The 21,876-nt window shown below is 44.1% G+C and overlaps 1 protein-coding gene across 3 annotated transcripts in view; it reads right to left on the minus strand.

The window, feature by feature from the left end:
* Positions 1 to 21,876, minus strand: part of SGCD (sarcoglycan delta) — a 941,028-nt gene that overhangs the window by 129,975 nt on the left and 789,177 nt on the right. For all 3 annotated transcript variants that reach the window (XM_011219187.3, XM_034656815.1, XM_002912498.4), the window contains 2 exons: positions 16,932 to 17,019; positions 11,135 to 11,254 (listed from right to left, as the gene is read on the minus strand). In XM_011219187.3, the coding sequence (XP_011217489.1) occupies positions 11,135 to 11,254; positions 16,932 to 17,019 (208 nt within the window). The remainder of the gene's footprint in view (positions 1 to 11,134; positions 11,255 to 16,931; positions 17,020 to 21,876) is intronic.

A 21,876-nucleotide genomic window follows, 5' to 3' on the forward strand; every position in this document is an offset into this window, starting at 1 on the left:
GATATGTCTGGTCCCATAAACGGTGGGTCTCTCCGACCCACCCCCCCAGCTCACCCTCCTCACACTGTCCTGTAAATTGTGAATCAGATCCTGTCACTCCCCTGTTTGAAGTCCTTCAACGTCTTCCCATTACCCTGACGTGTAAGTACCTGGATAGGATACACAGTGCCCGCGTTAACAGTATGGTTTTATAATAGATGCATGCACACACACACACCTCCACAATGATCTCCGTACGTACTGTTTATCTGTATGTCTATATAACTTCTACAACGTGTGTATGTGTAACATACACGCATATGCCAAGTGACATACATAACACATATACATGTGAAGCATAGATATGAACATGTGTATTTGTTGCTACATGTATGTGATATATGTTAGAAGAGTAGGCTCTTTATACTAAAATACTGAACTGCACACTTTAAAAGGGTGAATTGTAGGATATGTGAATTACATCTCAACAAACGTACAACAAAACAAACCAAGTAAAGGCTCTAAAGTCTGATCATCTGTATTTGCATCTCACTTCAGCCACTGAACTTCTAAGTAACCTTGGGGAATGTGCTTCTGCATTGGTCCGTTCATATGAAAAAAGAGCATAATAATAAAACTTATCTTAGAAGGCTGTCTTGAGAATTGTGTTCACACACGCAAAGAGATTCCAATGGTATCTGGTAGAGAGTAAGCATTTAATAAATGTTAACCATCATAATTACGGCCTGTCTCTTTTCACGGCTGGGCACGCTGCTCCTTGACCTCCACTCCTCGGCTGAGCTCGCGTCGTAAAACTTCTTCTGAAAGATCCTGCTTCCCCAGGACTTCGTACGTGTTCCTTCACACTCAGCCTTCCGACCCCATTTCCTGGACTAACTTCCATTTATCCTTCCAGTCTCAACTGAAACATCAATTCCTTTGGGCAGACATCCCTCACTGGCAAAATTAAGTTAATAACTCCTAATATTATGTTTCCATGACATCTTGTACCCCCCCCCATGATAAGTCACACTCTTCTCATGTAAATGTTAACAACTGTCTTTCTTGCTTGGCTGTGGAATCCAGAAAGGCGGGGTCCCCATGGCCCTTTGGTCAGCAAAGCAGCTGGTCACAGTAAGCACTCAATTTGTTGAATGCAACTGAACTTCTTTTTAAGTGAGAAGTGCCATAAACCATGGCTTAAATAATGCCAAGAACCCTCCTGCTGATGTTACTCCCTTTCTTTTTTTGGACTGGTGAACGTTCTTGCATCATAAATAACTCCCAATTGTCTAAGTACACTTTTCTCTTTGGCTTACAGAATCAAAGTCATATCAAATACTTCCATTAGCCATTCAGCCACATCCAGCACAGTACATGGCCAAGAGAGGAACACTCTGGCGAGGGTCTAGCAGAACCCTGAGATGTCTTCTTAACTCAGGCTTTGGGGGAAAGTGAGCCATTCTTGTTTATTCTATGCTGATAATAACAATCTCTTCCTCCAAAATAAATCCCAATGTGCTTATTTGCTTAAAAAAACAAGGGCAGCAGCTCACCCTACTTCCTCTCTGGCTCTGCTGATCCTGCAATTTGGAAGACTGTCGGTTATTCCCCTGAATCTGCTAAGTCAACCTCCCCTCTTACACTTTCCCTCAGTTTCTCCTCTGGGAAGTTCCCTGGGCCACCTCTGTTGGCTTGGTGCCCTGCCTGTCTCGAGCATTATGCGGAAGTCCTCTTAGCACCTACTATAGCCAAGTGCTAGCTTCTAGATTCTATCTAAATTCCTAGGAAATACTTCCGGTGGTATTTAATATTTCACTGCATATGTACTTTGACATCCCTACTAGACTATGACCTATTTGAGATCAAGGGAATTTTATGCTGTGTCCTTACATTCCTGCATTGAGCTTTGCTTGGTGATTGTTGCACAAATCGTGCTCTATAGGAATCGGTAGAAGGAACAATAGTCATAGGCATTGATAATAGTGGGCACTTATCACGTGCTTAGCAGTGTGTCAGGAACTTTTCCCTATATTATATGCAGGTACTTGTACTACCCTCATTTTACATATGGGCAACCTGAGGCTTTCCGAATTTAGGAACTTGCCCAAGGTTGTGCCACTAGAGCCAGGACAGGTGTCCAGGCAGTCTGTCTCCAAGCCCCATACCCACTTAACCAGTCTGCTGTCCTATCATCACAAAGGGAACACAGGCATTTGCTTCTATCCTGTGCCCTGAAGGGTTCTGAATAATTTCTCCTCTCTCACTCCCCCGATTTCTTTTGTTTAGATTCACCCTTGCCACCTTACCCATTGTTCCTAGGGAAGGCAGGGTACAAAAGGGGTTAAGATTGGAAGAGTAGTACATTGCAAAAGCATAGAGCAAGGTGGGAGGGGAAGCATAAGTTGCTGAGGGAAGTATTTTTAGCACTCTTTTCTCCCACTCAAATAAGCAGAATTAAATTCAAGTCCCTCCAATAAAGGAGAATGAAGTTAATTTCCTTCCCCAGTCTGCACACTGAGAGTTTCTTATTCACATTGTCATCTCATTAAATTCCTGGTGTCACTGTGAAACACCAACATTCCCCTTGGTCTCTGCTGAGAAGAGAGAGAAAAAAAATCAACTCAGGTGACTTTTGGTTGAATAAGAATATTCTGTAAGAGCGAATATAATTAATGAGAAAGGTGACAATACACCTAGACTATATGGACAGCCTCTTGACATTGAAGATGTCCTGGCAGAACTTTACCCGTTCATTTGAAAATGCTCTGTTCCTGGTATTCACTGCCAAGAAGAAAACTCTGATGATAAAAACAAACCAACAGATGCCCAAAAGCACATTAGCTGTAGCTCGATGGAGAATTTCAAGTCGTGTTGGTTCCAAAGACAAAAGAGCTGCAACATACCCCTCCCTCAGTAAGTGCTGGGATTGGTTCTCTTGAAAGCAGCCAAATAGTGAACCTCATCAACTCTTTAATCAAACTAGAAAGCTCACAAATGTCCCCAACTGCCTTTTCTCCTCCTCCCAGCCCCCCCCCCCATGTGCAAGTGAGGGAGACAATGCCTCAGCGACTGGGGAGGTCTGCTAAGGCAATGCTGCTGGGACAGCTGGCAACGTTTACACAGTACGATGAATCCATCACGCTGATATTAAATCACATCTCCCTCTTGCCAAAGGGAAAAGTATGTGGGGCCCAGCAAATGCTTTTGCATCAGGAATCAACCCCGCCAGCTTAGGGCATGAAGGTACACCCTGAATCGGGGCCGCTTATGATGCCTGTGCACATGGGTGGATGGGTGCATGAAATGAGGTGCTGGAATCACCTGGGCTTTTGGACGGGCTCTTTTTTACTTTTTGGAGAATTATGACAGTTGTACACCAGTAGCATTGCAGATGAAACCCCATTATTATTTCTCTGTCGTAGAATTGTGCTTTTTCTCATTAAGTAGCTCCGGTTTATTAAGGTTGGGGTTGTTCATCTGAGACTCTTTTATACTTGGCTTTCTCACTACATTATTTATGGGAAATGTATCTTTATGATCGAGTACATTATTCCTGAATTCCTGTAAATAATAAGCCAAGTTTGGAATGAGATGCCAGAGGAGAACTCTACAAGAGGCAATTCTTTTTAAATAGTTGAATCTCCTGCAGATTGTCTCTGATAATGTTAACAAAGAAAAGAAAGAAGGCCCCGGCAGGTTCCAGGCTCCTCTGACTTGTTACTCAAATATTCCTAGTAGACTGGTAGGCTCTCATCTCTCAAGGATCGATGTCTGAATTACTCAGTTCTCACCACCATGTAAGAGGCACTGTGTTCCATTTTTACTATAACCTTTCTGCCTCTTTCATGCTTCCTTCCACTCACTGATACTTCAGAAAGGAAGAGAAACAGAAAAAGAGGGAGGGCAAAGAAAAAGGGAGAGAGGTTGCTTATTTAGGACCACACACATGGCCTATGTGGTTAGAGTCAAACAGCCAACAAGGCTGGTAGGTATGGTGGAACCAGTTGGTCACATTCTAATGCGCTGAATTCCTTCTCATGGAGAAAGGCAGAGCAGATAAGAAAAAGCACACAAACATGGGAACATGGGATGGGGACCTCAACGTCTAAGGATGCTTCTGTGAGGGCAGTCACAGCCTTGATAAAGTGGTTCTAGAGGTTCGTTCAGAGGAAGAAATGGGAGAGGGGTTGTTTGGAGATGCTCTGTTTGAAGAGCACCTCTGAGTTCTTGCTCGGGGATGCCCTCCTAGGCCATTTCCTCTTTGGAGTACTTGTGTTCAAGAATGTATGGACGGATGGATGGATGGATGACTCTTTGATCCCCCTGCTAATGGACCATGTCTTTTGGGCTTTTTCACTGGCATTTCCCACTGGACACCTGGCCTCTCCCTCAGGTGCTCAAGCAACAAGACTCAGGGCATTTAAAGCTGAACCATTTCTCTCCAATCCCAAACTCGCTTCGTTGCTCCAATACAGTTGTGTTAATGATGCTACAAGGCATGCAACACTAGAGCCATCCCCGACGTCCCCTCTTGACCCTCCACGTGCACTTAGTGGCCAAGGTTCATTAGTGCTATTTCAAGATGCGCTTTTCATTTGTCCTCTCTTGTTTTTCTATCCTGGTTTAGGCTGTTATGAATCCTCACCGAAAACATATAAAATTCTCTGACCTTGGGTGCACATTCTCCCTCCCTCCTGTTCTCTATGCAATCGGATTGTTATCAAACATTCTGATGTTCAAAATCTTTCCATCTATTCTTGCCACAAATATTACTGAGCAGTTACTATGCACCAGGCACTATTCTAGATTCTGAAAAACAGAAGTTCCTGCTGTCATAGAGCTTAGATTCTGACGAGGAGCAGAGGATGAAAATAAGCATATTTTTACATGAAATAAACATTCTATCACCACCATGCATGTTGTGGTATCTGTCTTGAAGAGGAATAAGGCAGAGTAAAGACACAGACCAGAAATATGCAGACTTTTTCTGTATACTGCCAAATAATCAATATTTTAGGCTTTGTGGGCCATAGGATCTGTCTCAACTACTCTACCCTGCTGTTGTAATGTGAAAGCGACCATAGATAATACTTAAACGAGCACTGCTGTGTTCCAACAAACATTACAAAACTAGGGTGCGTTCAGCGTCCCTGGCCCACAGGCCTACTTTGCCAGCTCTTGGTACAGACAGTGAGATCAGGAATGTGCTATTTTTCTAAGGCAGCCAAGGATGTGTGGCGAAGTGACATTAAACCATAAAGGGAGAGGTCCTTTATGCGTAGATTGGAAAAGAGCATTCTATGTGGAGGGAAGAGAAAACATAAATACTGGGAAGTGAGAGCGTGCTTGATGACGAAGCGAGGAGGCCCGCGTCTGTGGAGCTAAGTGGGCAAGGGGATGAGTGCTTGTAAAGCATCTTCTGCTATCTTCACAATTCCTCGGTACCATGGTCAGGCACGGCTGTCAGGATTTTCCATGGTCGTACCTTTGATTTAATGAATATTTGTTATTTTTTGCCCAGCGTCCATTCCCTCTCCTGGAGACAATACCCCAATTTCCCTTTGGACAACGGTCCCCTCTAGCTCATTTTTCGCCATTTCCAACCTTAGCTCTAGCAGTGGGGACACGGCCCAGGCCTTGCTCACCAGCAAACTCCGTCATTGTGGTCACAATGACCAGTTAAGGGATGGGCATATGGCCCACGCCAGTCTTGTAAGAGGAAATACTCAGGCCTTTGTTGGATTTATATTCAGAAGGTAGGGACCCTTTCCACTTTTGAAGACAAAACACATGACTGTATAACAGAGCTCACAGGAGTTCAGAGAAAGGGAGAGACTGAATTGAGGTTACATTATTCGAGCCACTGAATCTAGCCTGAAGCCAACTACTGATGGACTTTTCTATCACAGAAGGCAACTGGTCTCCACCTCCCAACCAAGTGAGTCCTGACTGCTAAACATGTGTTGTTCCATTCACCAAGCAAACACTTCCCCTATAAGTTCTGACACATCAATGTGTACTCAAGGTCTAGTTCAAAGCTTCCCAATTGAGCTGTCTAAACGCTCTCTAGCATACCACCCTACTGCAGCTGGATTCTGTAATTCTAATCACTTTGTTTCTGTCCTTCTAAGCAGTTTGTTTTCTGCAAATGTCTCATCTCCCTGAAGGGACAGAGAGCTTCCTGAGAGAGTAGGAATAGGGACACACATCTGTGTATCTCCAAGATGCCAGATGTGGTGATTTCGAGATTCAGGTTTTTAAGTGTATGTATGTATGTATGTATGTGTGTGTGTGTCTGTGTGTGTGTATGTGTGTGTGTGTGTATCTCAATCACTCACATGCACACATCCATTTAATGAATGACCACCACTAAGAACACCCCACTCCTTTCATCATAATTATCAATTGCCAGGTTGTAATAGAAAGTTTCATCAAAAACTAATTCAAAAGGCTAAATGTATCATCTGATGTCTTCCTAAAAAAATTAGCATCAGACCACATTTAAATTTCTATAAATCTTCTGCTAATTTAAATGGCTTTAGAATTAATTAAAAATGTTTTTCAATCGATAATAATGTAACTCAGATAATTAGCATCAAGTAACATCTAGAGGACATATTTAAAAACTAATCTAGAGTATAAACAGACCTAGTTAACAATTAGAATAACACTTTATAATTATGCTTTGTTTATAAATGCTAGAATGTCCGATTCATTGTTCAATGAAATTGGTCATTAATGAAAATCAAAGTTATTTTTCCCTGATGTCTCTATGAAGATGCCTCTTGGATGCACTGGCTTTTATGTTGCCTCTTTTCTTGGTGATCTTTTAAAGACCATTCCTGCCCCATATTTAATAACTTTTTCTGCAGTTAAAGCTGAACAATATCATGACTTATCTTGCACGCTGATTTATAACTTTTTGGTAATTAAACAGATGGGCCTGACTACAAACTTGAATTCTCTTATGTCTGACCTAAAAAGGTAACTTTGCAGTATAGAAAACCCAAGGGTGGCAAAGACATCAGGACCATATAAAGACAGACGGGGCCTGGTACTTGCGCGAAAGCAAAGAGACCAGAGGACCTGGGCACCAGGAGACTAGGAGAACGACAGCCCCTATCGGCAGAGTTAGGAAGTGGGCTCTGGAGAGGCAGGGAGTTTGTTGGAGGACACCTAAGTGCAGCTGGAACGACCTCTATGCAGAAAAGTGCAGGCTACTTGCTGGGAATTTGGAATTCGAAGTGAGAAGGCAGCTCAAAGCAAATACTGATTTGGGGTCATCTGAAAGGAAGCAAATGCTGAAGCCTTATATAAGTGTGGGATTTCCCACAGAAATGTGAACAGAGGCAAACCGGCACTGAGCCGGGAGGGAGTCTACACCTGATGCCAAGGGTGAGTCCAGGTAACTTAGGAGATGAAAGAAGGGTTAGTGAGGGAAGCAGAGGAAAAGTCAGAGACCTGGGAGGACTGTGGGAACAGCAGAGTATCTAGAAGCCAGGAGGTGAGGAACAGCTGGAAAAACAGTTGCCGGGTTCCCCTTCCCTCTCTTCGTGGTGCCAGTGGGCTATGGAGCTCGGGGAAGATGACTGGGATAGAAGTCACACGTGTAGTGGGAAGATAGTGACTCCACCGGTTTCTCTCTGTGGAACTTTGGGCAAGTTTCACATCACTCTGTGCCTCAGTTTGTTCCTCTGTACATCAAGGTGTCAAGCCAGGGCCCTCTTACCCAATGTCTTTATTTATGGCAATTAGTTTAGCATTTTGCATAGAGTAAACCCTTAACATATATTAGCAATATTCATACTGTGGCTTTTCTGGAGCAAAGTGATAAAAGCTGAGCCTGAACTCAACTGAAAGCTACCAGCAAAGCTGGGACAAAGTTGGGAGGGTCTCAGGTCACATTTGTGCATGCATCAGAGTCACCTGGAAGGCTCGTTCAAGGACAGCTTGCTGGGTCCCACTCCTGAGTTTCTGCTTCAGTAGGTCTGGATGGAGCCTGAGAGTCTGCAAGACTAACGAGTAGACTAGAGCAGGTGCTCCCCATTCAGGGACCCACACTTTCAGAAGGAGTGTCTTAGTGAGTTGAAGAAGAGACCCTATAATTTGGGGAATTCAACCCAGGCCTTCAACCTCTCCACCATGTAAGTCTGACTTGAGAACACACATGCTAGCAAGTCCAGCCTCGTGTGCACCTGGGCGAAGTAGGCCGTGTAGTACTTCTGGGCAATTAAAGGCTCTTTCTCTTCGGGCCCTTCCTGTGTCCAGGAAATCCACTAGTCCAAAATTAACTGATACAGGAATACTTGCACAAGTTCTCTGCCAATTTCTCTCTGCGTACCTTCTTACGTGAATATATAGGGTTGCGTAAAATCTTAGAATGTGAGGGGTCCCCTGAAGCCCAAGATGCTTAGCATCCCCCGAGTGCTTACTGTGTACCACCCCTGCGCTATGCGCTCTCTGGACACTGTGCCAGCCAGTTCTCCCAACTACTGTGACAGCAAAGCGCTCTTTTTTTTTTTTTTAACATTTTGTTTATTTATTTCAGAGAGAGAGAGAGAGACAGCGAGAGCACACACAAGCAGGGGAGACCAGCAGAGGGAGCGGGAGAAGCAGACTCCCCACTGAGCAGGGAGCCTGATATGGGGCTCCATCCCAGGACCCTGGGATCATGACCTGAGCTGAAGGCAGATGCTTAACCCACTGAGCCATCCAGGCACCCCAACAGCCAAGCATTCTTATACCAGGTCATAGAGTAGAAGGACGCCTAAAAAGGTGAAGTGACATCCTAAGGCCCTGGCTGATGAATGGCAGAAACCAAGATTATCGGCCAGCATCAACTCTACAACCTGTGCTCTCAGCCACTCAGCTACGTGGCTCTTGCCTGCTCTCTTTTCCTCAGGAGAGATGTACATACATGATAGATCAGCAGTTATGGCCAGCCTATATTGATCTCCCCATATCTCTTCCCGGATAAAAATTTCCAGATACTTGAACCTTCTTCATGAAGCATGGCTTCTAGTCCCTTTGTCATACTCTTCAGGGTCCTTTGAGTGTGCACAAGGAAGTCATCGTCCCGAAAACTGAGTAGGTGGGTGTGGTTACCCAGAGAAGAATGTAAACAATTGAGTTAAGCAACCATATTCTGGAGGCATTATCTTCTTGGGCTGATTCCTTATTATTTCCTACTGCTGTTCCTGCTCAACTATCAATAGAAATAACTGATTTATTTACATACGTTTCTTATTATATTCATTCCTTCTTCCACTCTCCATTTTGTTCCACTCTCTTTGTTTTATATGTGTGGAAACTAAGGTTTAGGGAGAAAAACAGACTTGGGTAGGGTCACTCAGATCCTAAATGTGTGAGCAAGGATTCAAACCTAGCTACGATAGACTCCACCATGAAATATGCATCCGGTTTCAAACCTTCCAAGACTTGTTCAGGCTGATGACTCAAAAAGACAAACTTCTCATTAAGCTGAAAATGAAATTGCCTAAACTTCTCGTTCCACACCATATGGCTGAGTCCCAGCTGACAGGAAGCTCATTTCTGCAACACACCAGGCTCATTTCACTGACTAGGTTGATGCGAGATTTGTGGGGTGGTCATTTCCTAATCTTTCTAGCATTGACAGCAGCAGTGGTATTTATTATGATGCTTCCTTTCTATGTTTTAACATAAAAAAGCAAATGTTCCTAAGATGGAGAGAGACAGATTTTGTCCTGAATTGTTCTCTAAGTAAAATATCACAAGCATACGCAATGACAACAACAACAAAAATACCCACCTGCCTTCAAGTGACCAACAACTACAATAATATTCCAGTCCTTAGTCTACGAAGGGGGGGAAGGGGGAAGAGTTCTTAAATGATACCATCCTAGAGTTTTGTACACAAAGACTAAGCTGAAGCATTTGGATATCTAAAATGATCTTGAATTTTTGCAAAGATTCAGATTTTAAAGATTTTGATTCACGAGGTGCCAACGAACTAACGGGAAGTGTCAAACCACATTTGTACAAAATGACCTGAGCATGATACCATCACTTTTTCCCCTGGGAAATTATTCTACAGCTGGTACAGCAAAGTATTCTGGAACAAAAGGACAGCCTGAAGTTTTTGTGTTTGTTTCCCCCACTACCCCCCAAAACCTAGAACTAATATGGAGAGTGCCATTTCTACAAATAATAGAGAAAGACATTAATTGTTAAGGGTTGGCCAAGGTCTGAGAACCTATTTATGCAGATTTAGGTGCACTGAGGCTGGAGTCCACAGGGAAGAATGTGAACAGTCCTACCACTGGAGCTTGATATTGGACAAGTTACTTTACTTCTAGTCTTTGTTTACTCATCTGAGAATGGGACACATCTGAGGACGTGGCAAATATAGTGCTCTAAAGTGAAACATGCCGAATTCAAAACACCTGGCTGATAGAACATGAACTCATGAAACCCTAGGGACCACTTGAGATGGTAGATGTTCTTAGCTCAACTGAGCAGGAAAGAACTAGCTCAGTGAAGTCAGTACCTTGCCTGAAGTCACACAACTAAGTGATGTCAGAGCAGGGATAAGTGACAGATTAGCTCCAGCTCCAGGACCCCTAAACGACCATACTAGAGCATTCCAGCATACAGTCACGGAAGACTACTTTGCTCAAACCCAAGGAGTCCATCAGCGGCACCACAGATATTCCTGCATATGTTTTCACAAATAAATCCTTGGGCCCTTCCACCACAGCTTCTAATTCAGTGAGTCATGGTTGGATCTGTGAACCCGGACTTTTCAGAAGTTCCCTAGGTGAGTCTTCATTTGCAACCAGGTTTAGGAATCTCTGAATCACGTATATAGGTCTTGACTGCTTCTCCCATGACTGCCAGTCTGTGAGGATAGGATGTGCTCCGTTATACTTGTTGGCATGTAAATGCATCCCCACCTGAAGCTCAGTGTTGACAGTCATGCCACAAAAACTCATGACTTGAGACATTTTCACGGGGGGACCAGGCTCTGAGGTAGGGGGTGGGGAAGTTCATCTACCTTGCTTTAACAGAAGCCAGGTAATAGACCTAAATCTCTCTTCTAGGCACCATTTCACTTTTCCTCTAAAATGTGTACATTGGCATCAAACCAATTAAATGATAAAGGTCTCCTTACCTAAAACTCTTAATCTCTCAGCTCCTACCACCACTTCTTTGCTATCTGCAGAGAAGAGCAATTTTCCAGAAACTGTCTTTACTTCAAACTTTTTGCCATAAGCTTCTACAGCTTTTGGACCTAGAAGAGGTTGGGGGGAGAGAGAGAGAGAGATTAGTCTCATTGCATTCACTTACAAAGAGCTTTTCATAGAACACATACATCTGACAAGATCGTATTGGTCTTTAATGTAAGTGGATTGGTTTTCAGAAGCCAACCGTGAAAATCAGTCTTGTGACTCTGGCCATGTCTTGTCAATTACTTTTAATCATATGCTCTCGGGGTATGATTTTAAAGACCATCACGTCCCTTCTTCAGACTAATGGTTGAATGAGATTTCCCTTAGCTAACCACCAAATTACTGTCAAATACTTGTGGATTTTGGCTTGAATGTATCAAGGCACGGAAAGCTCACCACCTCTTTAAGTAATCAGTTTATCTTTGGCTGGTTCTAACTGTTGGAAAGGGTGCCTTTAAATTCAGCTGATGTCTGTCTCATTCTGTACCCATAACCCAGTGGCTGCATGTGACACCAGACAAGTCCATTTCTTCAGTATAGAGATCATTTCCTGGCAGAAAAGGCTATAATATATTGCGATTAATTGCTAGAATGTTGTTGAATCTTTTATGCTAGAATTTCATTCAATAAATTGTAGAGCGTTTATCATTTGACAACAGTTGCTATGCTCAAAGGGGGGCTATCATGGTGGCATCTTCTGATGGAGACAGATAAAGTTTAAACACTAATGAATCAGAAAACTGTAGAGTTTTGGGTACCATGGAAAAAATAAAACAAGTTAATATGTTAGAATTCCTTAAAACAACAACAACAACAGCAGGAGACACTTCAGTTTCTCTGAAACAACAACAACAACAACAGCAGGAGACACTTCAGTTTCTCTGAGCCAGAGCTACCTGAATGCATCAAGTTCAGGTGGCTCTCAAAAGCTACTCTGCAGAAATGCAGCAGAATAACCTGGGGGTGTAATCATCCTCACTGAACCTCACTCAGACCAAAAGGAATTTATCTTTTGGTCTGGAAATTCATATAAAGAAAATAATTTTTGAGGTTAGAGTCTAGAAATCTTATATTTTTCCAAAACTGCTCAGGGGATTCTGATGGAGCATTTTTATTTCTAGTTATTTTTCAAGACAGTGTCACTTAATGATAAAAGAGTAGTAATGAAAGGCCCCTCAATGCCTCCCAGGCAAAGATCAATGGGAACATCCATGTAGGTGAACAAGCTGGGCTTATTATTCATTGCTGTGATGGAAAACACACACCATGGGCAACCACACAGGGCATCTCGGCAAGAAAGAACTTATAGTATTTGGTTTCATGTTAGGTTATTTTGGAACTCGGTTTAAGGAAGCAAGGCTTTGCTCTGCATTAGGGGCTATTGGAAAGTGGGAATGATTTTACAACTGGCATGTTAATATATCTTATGTAGAGGTAGGGAAGACCAGAGCAATCCTAAGACTGTAATGGATACAGAAACAGCAGTCACTGATATTAACCAGGACTGAGGGATGCTTGGTCATTTTGGTGGTCTCAATAAATGTTCCCATTTTTGTCTGTATTCAGGCATGATTAGAGTTGTCTTTGTTGTTGTTTTGTTTTGTACTGATCCTTCATGACCAACCAAGTGGCCCTGTCTGGTGTTGATGTTCGGCAAAATTATTTATGTTCAAACAGGAGAACACAGAGGCTTGGCTTATGGTGCCAGGCTGACTCCTGGACATCTAGGGCTGCTGTCCTCACTGGCAAGACCACCAGACTAAGAATCAGAAGAACTATGTCCCAACTTTCTCATTTTCTAGTAATGTAACTTTGGGAAAATCCTTTGATCTTTCTGAACCTCATTTTCTGCATCTGTAAAAGTATACTATCACCACCTCTCTACTCTATTACCTTATAGAAAGGTTAAGAGGATCAAATTATTCTATGTTTATAAAAAGAACTTTGTAGGTGGAAAAGTGGTGTGAAATGTAGGGGACTGCTCTCGTGATTATCATCGTGATCGTAATGCAGCACCGTTTTTCTGATGCAATGGTCCCAACACACTGAAAATAATTAATGACTATCACCTCTCAGTGCACTTGCCTTATTCACATAATCATGCCAATTTGTCAGCCCTCATCTCCTGATAATATGTCCCCACTAGCCTTCTGACAAAAGGAAGGACACCGGAAAGGCTCCTGAGTGAGTGGAAATTGAAATAGACATAGCAGAGATTTTCCAAATGGCACGGCACCTAGCCCTGGCTGCCTTCATGCTGTAGGTGAGAAGAACAAGTGCGAGCGGAGCTAAGGGCACCAGGTCAGCTACTGGAAGTTCTGGGTCTTTGAACTGTTCTCAGAATTGTTGCACAGAAGAACAGGAATGTGTATTTGTCTAGAGAGAGAAGAGAGTTGGAGTCAACAGCTAGGATGGGAGCTTTTGGAGGATGGGGGGGAGGAGTAGAAAGCTGGAGACAAGGATCAGAGTGCAATCCTGAAAGCACAGAGATGGACAGTGAGGGCTTTGGACTAGATGATTCCGGGAGGGCTCAGATGTGGCTGTCTTCTTGATCACAACAAAATTGTAAGTGAAATCTATACTACTTGTTACTACATTGGGATTGTTAACCCCCCCTTTTTTAGGGGGGAGCTTGGGGAAGAGGAAGTGAAGGAGGGTTACTAAATGAATGAATGACCTAGGGATAGGCATGGGGTAAGTCCATTTTGCCACTCTGGATCTAGTCTATGACATAATGGGGGTATGACTGGGAAACAAAAAATGCTTGGCCTCCGCCTCTGTGGACCTGGACAGTATCATTAGACAAGGCCCTCGAGGAGTTGAGAACACCTGCCTGTGTAAAGCCAGTCTGCTCTGAACTGATGACTGGTTTGTGAGACATGCAAGAGAATGTCCTAAAGACACTGAAGCAATCCGGGAACTCAAAACACAATTAAGTTATTTTGCTTTCCAGGGCTTCTCGGAACACAAAAAGGAATCTACCAAGGGCCAGAGCCATTCGCACATATAATGCTCTGTAGTTGGAAGTTTCAGCCAAAACCCCACAGAGCAACTGCTGGCTCAATGGTGCAGATGGCTTGTCCTTTTGTTGATTTTACCTGGGGCTGCCAAATCCCCTAGACGTGGCTGAAATCTCACAAAAAAAAAAAAAAAAAAAAAAAAAAAAAAAAAAAAAAAAAAAAAAAAGAAAAAAAAAAAGAAAAAAAAAGAGAGATTCTGGAGGGAAATGCAAATGGGGCTGGAGACTGCTCAGGAGGTCCCTCCTGTTCTTCTCTGGGATGAAAAAAAAACATTATCTGTCACCTGCAACTACTCTCCAGCTAAGTTCCCTCAGTGCGTGGTGGTATGTGTGGAGTACCTCCTTAACGCATCTCCTACACGGGGAGAACTGGAACCCATCAGGACACACCAGCAGGCCCCCAGTCATGCCAATGCCATGACTCTGAGTGCTGGAAGGGGGCCATCCTCCTAATTCCTCTCCCCAACTCCCTTGATGCTGAGACCCTTCCCCACTCCGGTGAGATGCTGGGAAACGCTTGCTTACTGCCCCCCTCCGTACAGGCCAGAGGGCTTCGTCTGTGGGCCACTACTGAGAAGGCACTCAATCAGCTGCACGGTGGGCCACGTATGCTTTCGTGGCCTCGCCTGGCAACTTAACTATCACTGAAAGCCCTCTTCCACGGGAAAAATTTACTTGAATTGCTAACGCTGGAATTTCTACTGGGCTTTTGAGACATTCTTGAGGTCTGGAGGAGTCTGGGTCCTCAGGATTGCCTTCGTCAACCTGGCTACTTGGACGAGAGCAGTCGTTTGCTCCAGGGTGGGCACACCACCAAGGAGAACAAGCTTTAGCAGACCCTGTCTCCCAGAACGCCTCTGTGCTTTCCACCACGTGCATCAGTGCAAAAGGAGAAGCCTGAAGGAGAACTTGAGGGGGTGAGCATGCATGTGTATATGTGCTTAGAATGATATTTTGAACCATCTATTATCCTCTCTAGTGATCATCTTGAAAGGCTCCCGCCAGCTGCTGTTAGAGTGGCTTTTTGCCCATCTCATTTTAATATGAGCTATCTTGGGCCTCACTGTGAGAGCTCCAGAGAGGTGTCTCAGCAGCCAGGAGGGCCTAACTTGGGCAGGGGAGACAGGAAGACAGAAGACAAGGAAGGAGGGAGAGAAGAGAGAACGGAAGAGAAAAAGGAGAGAGAGAGAGAGAGGAGAGATGGGGAAGAGAGAAGGAGGAGGAAAGACAGGGGCAGAGAGAAAGAGAGAGGGGGTGAGGAGGGAAGGGAAAGAAGGATGGAAAGGGTGGGTGGGAGAGGGGAGGAGTGGGTAAGGAATTTGGGGAGAGAAGGGAGAGGAGGAGGTTGGAATGCAGGAGGAGGGGGCGAGACAAGGCCAAGAATAGTTATTTGGGCACTTGGAGCTTTATCAAAACAAAATCTCTCAAGTAAACCAAACCTCCCATGGCAAATCAATGGCAAATGATCAACAGGGTAAATAAGTTCCTTTTGCACAGAGGAATCAGGGACCGGGAGGTTGGATTTATTTCCCTCCTGGAGGCAATTTTCACACATGCTGCTTAAATCACTGCTTACTGAAGCTGTTTATTTAATTATTTAGCATTGTGACTGCAGGCCAGATGTTCTGTAAGCAAGTCCGACAATCCAGCCACACACTGGGGCACTGTGTTTACGGATTACGGGCTGCGCCATGCGGCGGGTCCTTCCACCGCTGGTAGGTGGTCCAAGTCACCCACTGGCTGCGAATCTCCAGCCATGGGATGCGGTGCTCCTGCGGGGCACACAGACCCTTTCCCTGGCAAGCCTCTGGGCACAGAGCACCTGTCTCCCCATGGTGTGTTTATTAGCGGGGGTGCCAGATGTTTTCATCACAGTAACGTTTCAGGTCCATCTGTAGGCTTCTCTCTCGGCCCTGAAGCCAAACAAATGGCATTTTCTCTCTGGAGTGTAACAATGCTATTCAGACACATATCTCTTTTCCCTTCCACTGTGGGGGTGCCTAATGGCTCCTGGTTACTGCGGCTCATAACCTACACTGGGGGCATTGGTCATAGCACTCAACACATTACCAGGCTTATCACTATAATCATTACGTTAATAACCAATCCTTGTTTAAATGTTAGGAATATGCAGCTTAAAACCCAGAGGATGCTTTCCGCAACTGTTAGGAGCAGATCTGCTCTATGAAAAGGAACCATGCAAACGTAATCAAAGGAGGTACATCTGCACTTTGCAGTTGAGTCAGGTTCAAAGTCAGCACGTATCGCAAACACGGCATGGATTCAAATTACCTTTAAAAATCCCCTTTCCATCCCAGAAAGTCTGCGTGCAGGGTTTTGTGTATATTGTGCTTTCTCTCTCTCAATTAATCCAGCACAGCCAGCTTGTCCTCCAGCGTGGGAGCAGAGAGCTTTTCTGGTGCTGAACACCAGATGAAGCAGCTGGCTTATGTTTGGGGGCCTTGCTACGTGAAAAATAGCTTATTGTCCCTCCAAACGAGTATTGTTGGATTTGCATAAGTTAAATGTGTGTATATGATGAGACTTTAGCCTTTAATAGAATCATGGAACACATGCTACCTTCTCCTTCTCCACCCTGCACAACGTGTTAGCGCACACTTCTTTCTTTTAGTTCACGTGGTATTTCGTTCAATCTTTGGCTCTATGTTTTCTGAGTGCTAAGCGTGGACCAGGCACCGCCAGGTCCTTTAGTTTCTTACCTGTGATGAGCTGAGTTAGCACTTTAGTCTGGTCATTGAGAATGTTCACTGTAACATTTCTGGCTGATTTGAAGTACAGGGCATTCCCCTGTAATAAGAAAATAAGAGAAACACATGAAAATGGCAAAGTTCAAAACAAACCACAACTCTCCAAGGGGCTGAACTGGTCTTCATCAAGTGCTAACTGATGTGTCTTTATTTGAAAACTCCAAATGTCTTCATGATCCCCACGTACATGATAACTGGCATTCATCCAAAATGGATTTCCTCCAAGGAGACCCACAGGGACCAACATGCACTCAAAATAGATTTCACACGCATACACACACACACACACAGTTGAATCAGAGATAACCCAGTGACAAAGAGTCCTTTACATCTTACTACACATGCTAGTTACCTTTGGTACATAGAATGATCGGGAATGATTGGTAATCTAATTTCACACTTTCTAGTTTGTAATGTCTCCAAAGGAACCATGGAGAGTCCTTACTGGAGAGCAGAAAGCACGTGGAAAATACCCGAGGTCAGCTCCTCTGGCCTGTCCACCTGCTGTGAGAATCCAGGTGCAATTCAGGCCGAAATATGCTCTGTGCCTTCAGCCAATGTTTCCTTTGTCAAAAAGAGCACCCCAGCCCATTTTCACACTGCGGTAGACATTTCCGAGAATGACTCAGAATAGGGGCTGGCATACTTTTTCTTCAAAGGGTCTGATAGTAAATATTTTAGGTTTTGTGGAATGTACAGTCTCTGTGGTAACTACTCAAAATCTAACTTCTGTTTTGGTGCCAAACAACCACAGACCGTACACAGACAAATGGGTATGGCTGTAGTCCAGTAAAACTTTATTCATGGACAGTGACATTTGAATTTCAAATAATTTTAAATTTAACATAATCTTACTGTATCCTAGACTGTTGTTCTTCCTTTTTCCTCCTCATCATTTAAAAATGGAAAAAAAAAAAAAAAAACAACTCTCTTTATTTCACTGGCCACATGAGAACAGGTAAAGGGGCCGGATAGAGCCCACAGGCCATAGTTTGCCAACCCCTGGCTTAGATGTACTCCCTTTCCTGGAGCAAACTAAAGCCATAAATTAAGGATGAATTGCTGCCAGGACACGTCAGTAACCAGACAGCTGTTATCGGGAAAAAGGAACGTGGGTAGTCGTTCTCTTCTTTCTAAACCTTTGTTACCACATGGCATTTATCTGCCCGAAAATTTTATAATACCACTATGCACTGAGTCCCACGCCCAGAAAAACCATCGTCCTAAGAGCGGTACAGAAAGCAAAGATAAGTAAGACTCCTTTTTATTTTTAAAGTCTTAGGATCTCATGGGATCAATAAGATGGATACACAAGTAATACGAGGCAGAGAACGATCCCGAGTGATTAAGAAGCCGCAAACAAAGTGTGTGGGGGAACTTCCCTGAAGGGGAAGATTATTCATAGTTTGAAGCTGTGGAGTGGGAAGCAAAGGAGATGTTCGTGAATGCTTAAGCTCAACCTTAAAAAGAATATAGATAGATTTCACCAAGAGGAAATGAAAAAAGAAGGTCAGGGAGGTAGGAAGGTTGTGGGATGAGTGTCTCATGTCTTTCTCCTTCTAAAGCTGGCAGGGCGTGGGAGGGGATTCGTGAGCTCAGCCTGGCAGCTGCAGGCGGCACAGTGGCTGGCCAGCGGGGCCAGGCCGCCACCGCGACGGCGTCCCTTCCACAGACTGAAGGCCTGGAGTCACGGTCTCCCTTACCCAAGCCACCGTGGGGGATTCCAGTGCACTGGGGGTTGCCCTGATGAATTAGCAGGCACTCTCTCTCTCCCTGACGCTAGGCCAGCAGCTCTGGCCCAAGGTGAATGTCTAAAACGGATAACCTACACTCACGACCCGCCCGGACCCTGTAGTACCAGATCCCCTTGGGCCAGAGCTGTTGTCCCAGCATCAGTGACAGAGAGGGTGACTTCTGTCTCATCAGGGCAGCTGCTGATTCCCTGGAGTCCCCCACAATGGCTTAGAGTTTCAATTCTGCCTGATGGTAAACTTTCTGCTTTGTTTTTTAATTAGCTAAGAGAAGAAGAAATTTCATATTGTCATAGGCTTCTATCTTCTGTCCATTTCGTAACAAATATTAGCCTAAAATAGCTTCTTTGGCATTGCTTTTGGCAGTGCTCAACAGTTCTACTTAAAACTTACAATCGATTCAAGTAATGTGAGGATTCAGAACCTGGAACCCGGACAGGAGGTTATATGTTTCTAGAAGTTAATGTACTAATTCTTCTATTCAGCAAGCAGGCGCTGCAGAGAGGAGAGCTACGTGGAGTGAGAGAATGGGATATATTCTGCTGCCACTGACCAGTGTGTGACCTTGAGCGAATCACTTAATGCTCTGGGGTCATTCTGCGCGCTCTCCACCATCAACATGGCTGTGATCAGTGAGCTCACAGCTGACACAACTGCACACTCTCTATGTGCCACGTGTGCAACAGAAGCCCTGAAGTCAGCCTGCCTACTTTACCATCCCTGCTCTACCACTTGCCAGTTGGGTGCTTTTAGGCAAATTAATAGTTCTAAGCCTCAGTTTCTTGATACATAAAATGGTACAAATATTATTGAATTATTAAAATTCACAGATTACTGAAATTATTAAATTCTCTATGTAATTATTAGAACACACATGGTCCAGTGCAGGCACACAGTAAGTCCTCCAGCAGTTACGGTAAACGGGGGAGGGGGGAGGAGGAGTAATGACAGAGGCAGGAGGAGGAGGGGGAAGGACAGGGAGGGGGAAGGACAGGGAGGGGGCAGGACTGGGGAAGGAGGGAGGGAAAGATGGAGAAAAATGAGGAAGACCACCCATTGCATTACCAGTCTTCACAACCCATCTGGGCAGTGAGTCAGGGGCTTCTTCCATTTCCAGAAACTTCCACCTCCGTATTTCAAAGGATCTCCCTCTATGGGGCTGGCTCACCCTTATTTTTCAAATCCCAGTTTCTTCAAATGCTACTTGCTTGCCAGTAATATTATTCAAATAACTCCATGGCAGAAAAAAAAATCTCCCAACAGCTTTGCTTAAGGTTTATAGCAAGAGATAAGAAAGCCTCCCATTCCTTTTTATTGCTGTGTCAAAATATTATAATTTACCATTAATTGTTCTAATATGCTAAAATCCTGGGAAACAGTCTTTGCTATGTCAGGGTTTAAACAAAAAAGCCTCATTCTAGCCTGGGAAGTGTTGCTGTAATCCTCCCATAGACCTTGGTAACAAAAAAGATTACCAGGTAAAATGCATGAAGCAGCTAACAGCCTCTCATGGCAGCTGGTCAGTGTGACTTTCATCTGGCTGTCTCTGCTTACTGACGCTAAACCAGGCAAATACCAGCCAAGCGAAGCCTCCCTGGGGTCTTTGCAGTATCAGAACAAGTAAGGGAAAGGCTCTCCAGTCTGTGTCCCTCCCAATTCACCACTGCAGCCTTTGGGGGTGGGGAGGTTAATTTCTGCCACAGAGGATTCTGCCCTGGGGCTGGTGAATTTCACTAACTGACTTCACTGCAACCCTCAGAGGAGAGGGGCTTGCAGGGAACTGCTGGCAGATCAGCTCTGCAGATGAGCTCTGACAGGCAGAAAGGGTCTGGCAGACCCACGGCTTCTGATGAAAATCAGGCCTCTGGACCAGGTCAAGTCAGTCTGAGGCCAGTCAGCCCTCAATTCTTCTGGACACAGGGTGAGCCCAACTGGGAGACAGGAAAGGGGGGCAAGCACCGTTTTTCCCACACTGGGGGAGGAGAACAGTCCACATCAGTACCCTCCCCCAAATAACTAAAGCTCGCACCAGAATCCCGTCACGTCTGTTTCTCTAAAGCAGAACACACAGAACAAAATCAAAGCTTTTCTGGATCACTCAAGACCCCTGCAATGAACATTATTTGTCCTCCAAGGCCCTCCAGGGGCTGTCGGAGCCACGTGGCTACTTGGACACCAAATGGCTCCATCAGGCTGACATTTTAAAATTACTGGGTCTTATTTTTAAAAAATGTATTACTTATTCTTATATCAAAACAAGTATTAAACATTATAAAGCTTCCACCTTATAAAGTATTCCAATGCTTCCAATACTTTATAAAGTATTCTAAAGCTTCTAATCAAAGAGCAACGGCTCATACCTCTTGGCAGTGCAACACTGCAAAGAGCTTTCAACTTGCCAGGATGTTCCTCCATCCTGTTCCTCTCCCCGTGGCACCGAATATGCTTCCACACTATCTCCTGATTTATCAACCTCAGACGTTATCCACGGAATTTCTGCAATGGTATGGACTCTTCCTTACAACTTTGTTAAATCAATATTCAGAATGTACATTACTATGATTATGCATATACCGTCCACAGCTGAGCCAAGCAGTTTTCTTTAACTACATGTCTTTTGCTTCTTTGTACATTTTTTTTTTCTTTTCCTGGAGCCAATAATTGCTTCATAAAAAAAAAAAAAAAGCTTTATTTTTTAAATTTCCCTTTTTTCCTCCTACTGTTTAATCCTTCTTCTTTAGTTTCTATTTTTGGGGTCATGCTATAAGTTCCAATTTTTCTGTTATTTTTTTAAAACTTGTATTATCATACTCTTTATTTTTTAAAAGTATTTTCTTATTCTTTGACCCTTCCTTTTTCTGCCATCCCTTCCTTGTATGATGGATGTGTTCTTCTGTCTTCCATGAGAACAAAAAAGCTGGTTGGAAGTTCTGTGTTTGAACCTTGCCATAGGGCACAGTAGTGGGGTTTTGGCTAATTCAGTGGAGAGTGTCCAGATGTCCGTAGCAGTGGGCAGTCAGTACCCGTGGGCTAATCTCATCAGAAAAGAAATCTCTAAATCCTGCCAGGGAAGTGGTGGGTGTGACTTTTGATATAGGAGTTCTGAGTGATGGAGGGGAAGGGCACTGGGCATTTTACTGTTCAGG

Source organism: Ailuropoda melanoleuca, chromosome 3 (assembly GCF_002007445.2).
Source record: "Ailuropoda melanoleuca isolate Jingjing chromosome 3, ASM200744v2, whole genome shotgun sequence".
In the NCBI taxonomy this organism is placed as follows: domain Eukaryota; kingdom Metazoa; phylum Chordata; class Mammalia; order Carnivora; family Ursidae; genus Ailuropoda; species Ailuropoda melanoleuca.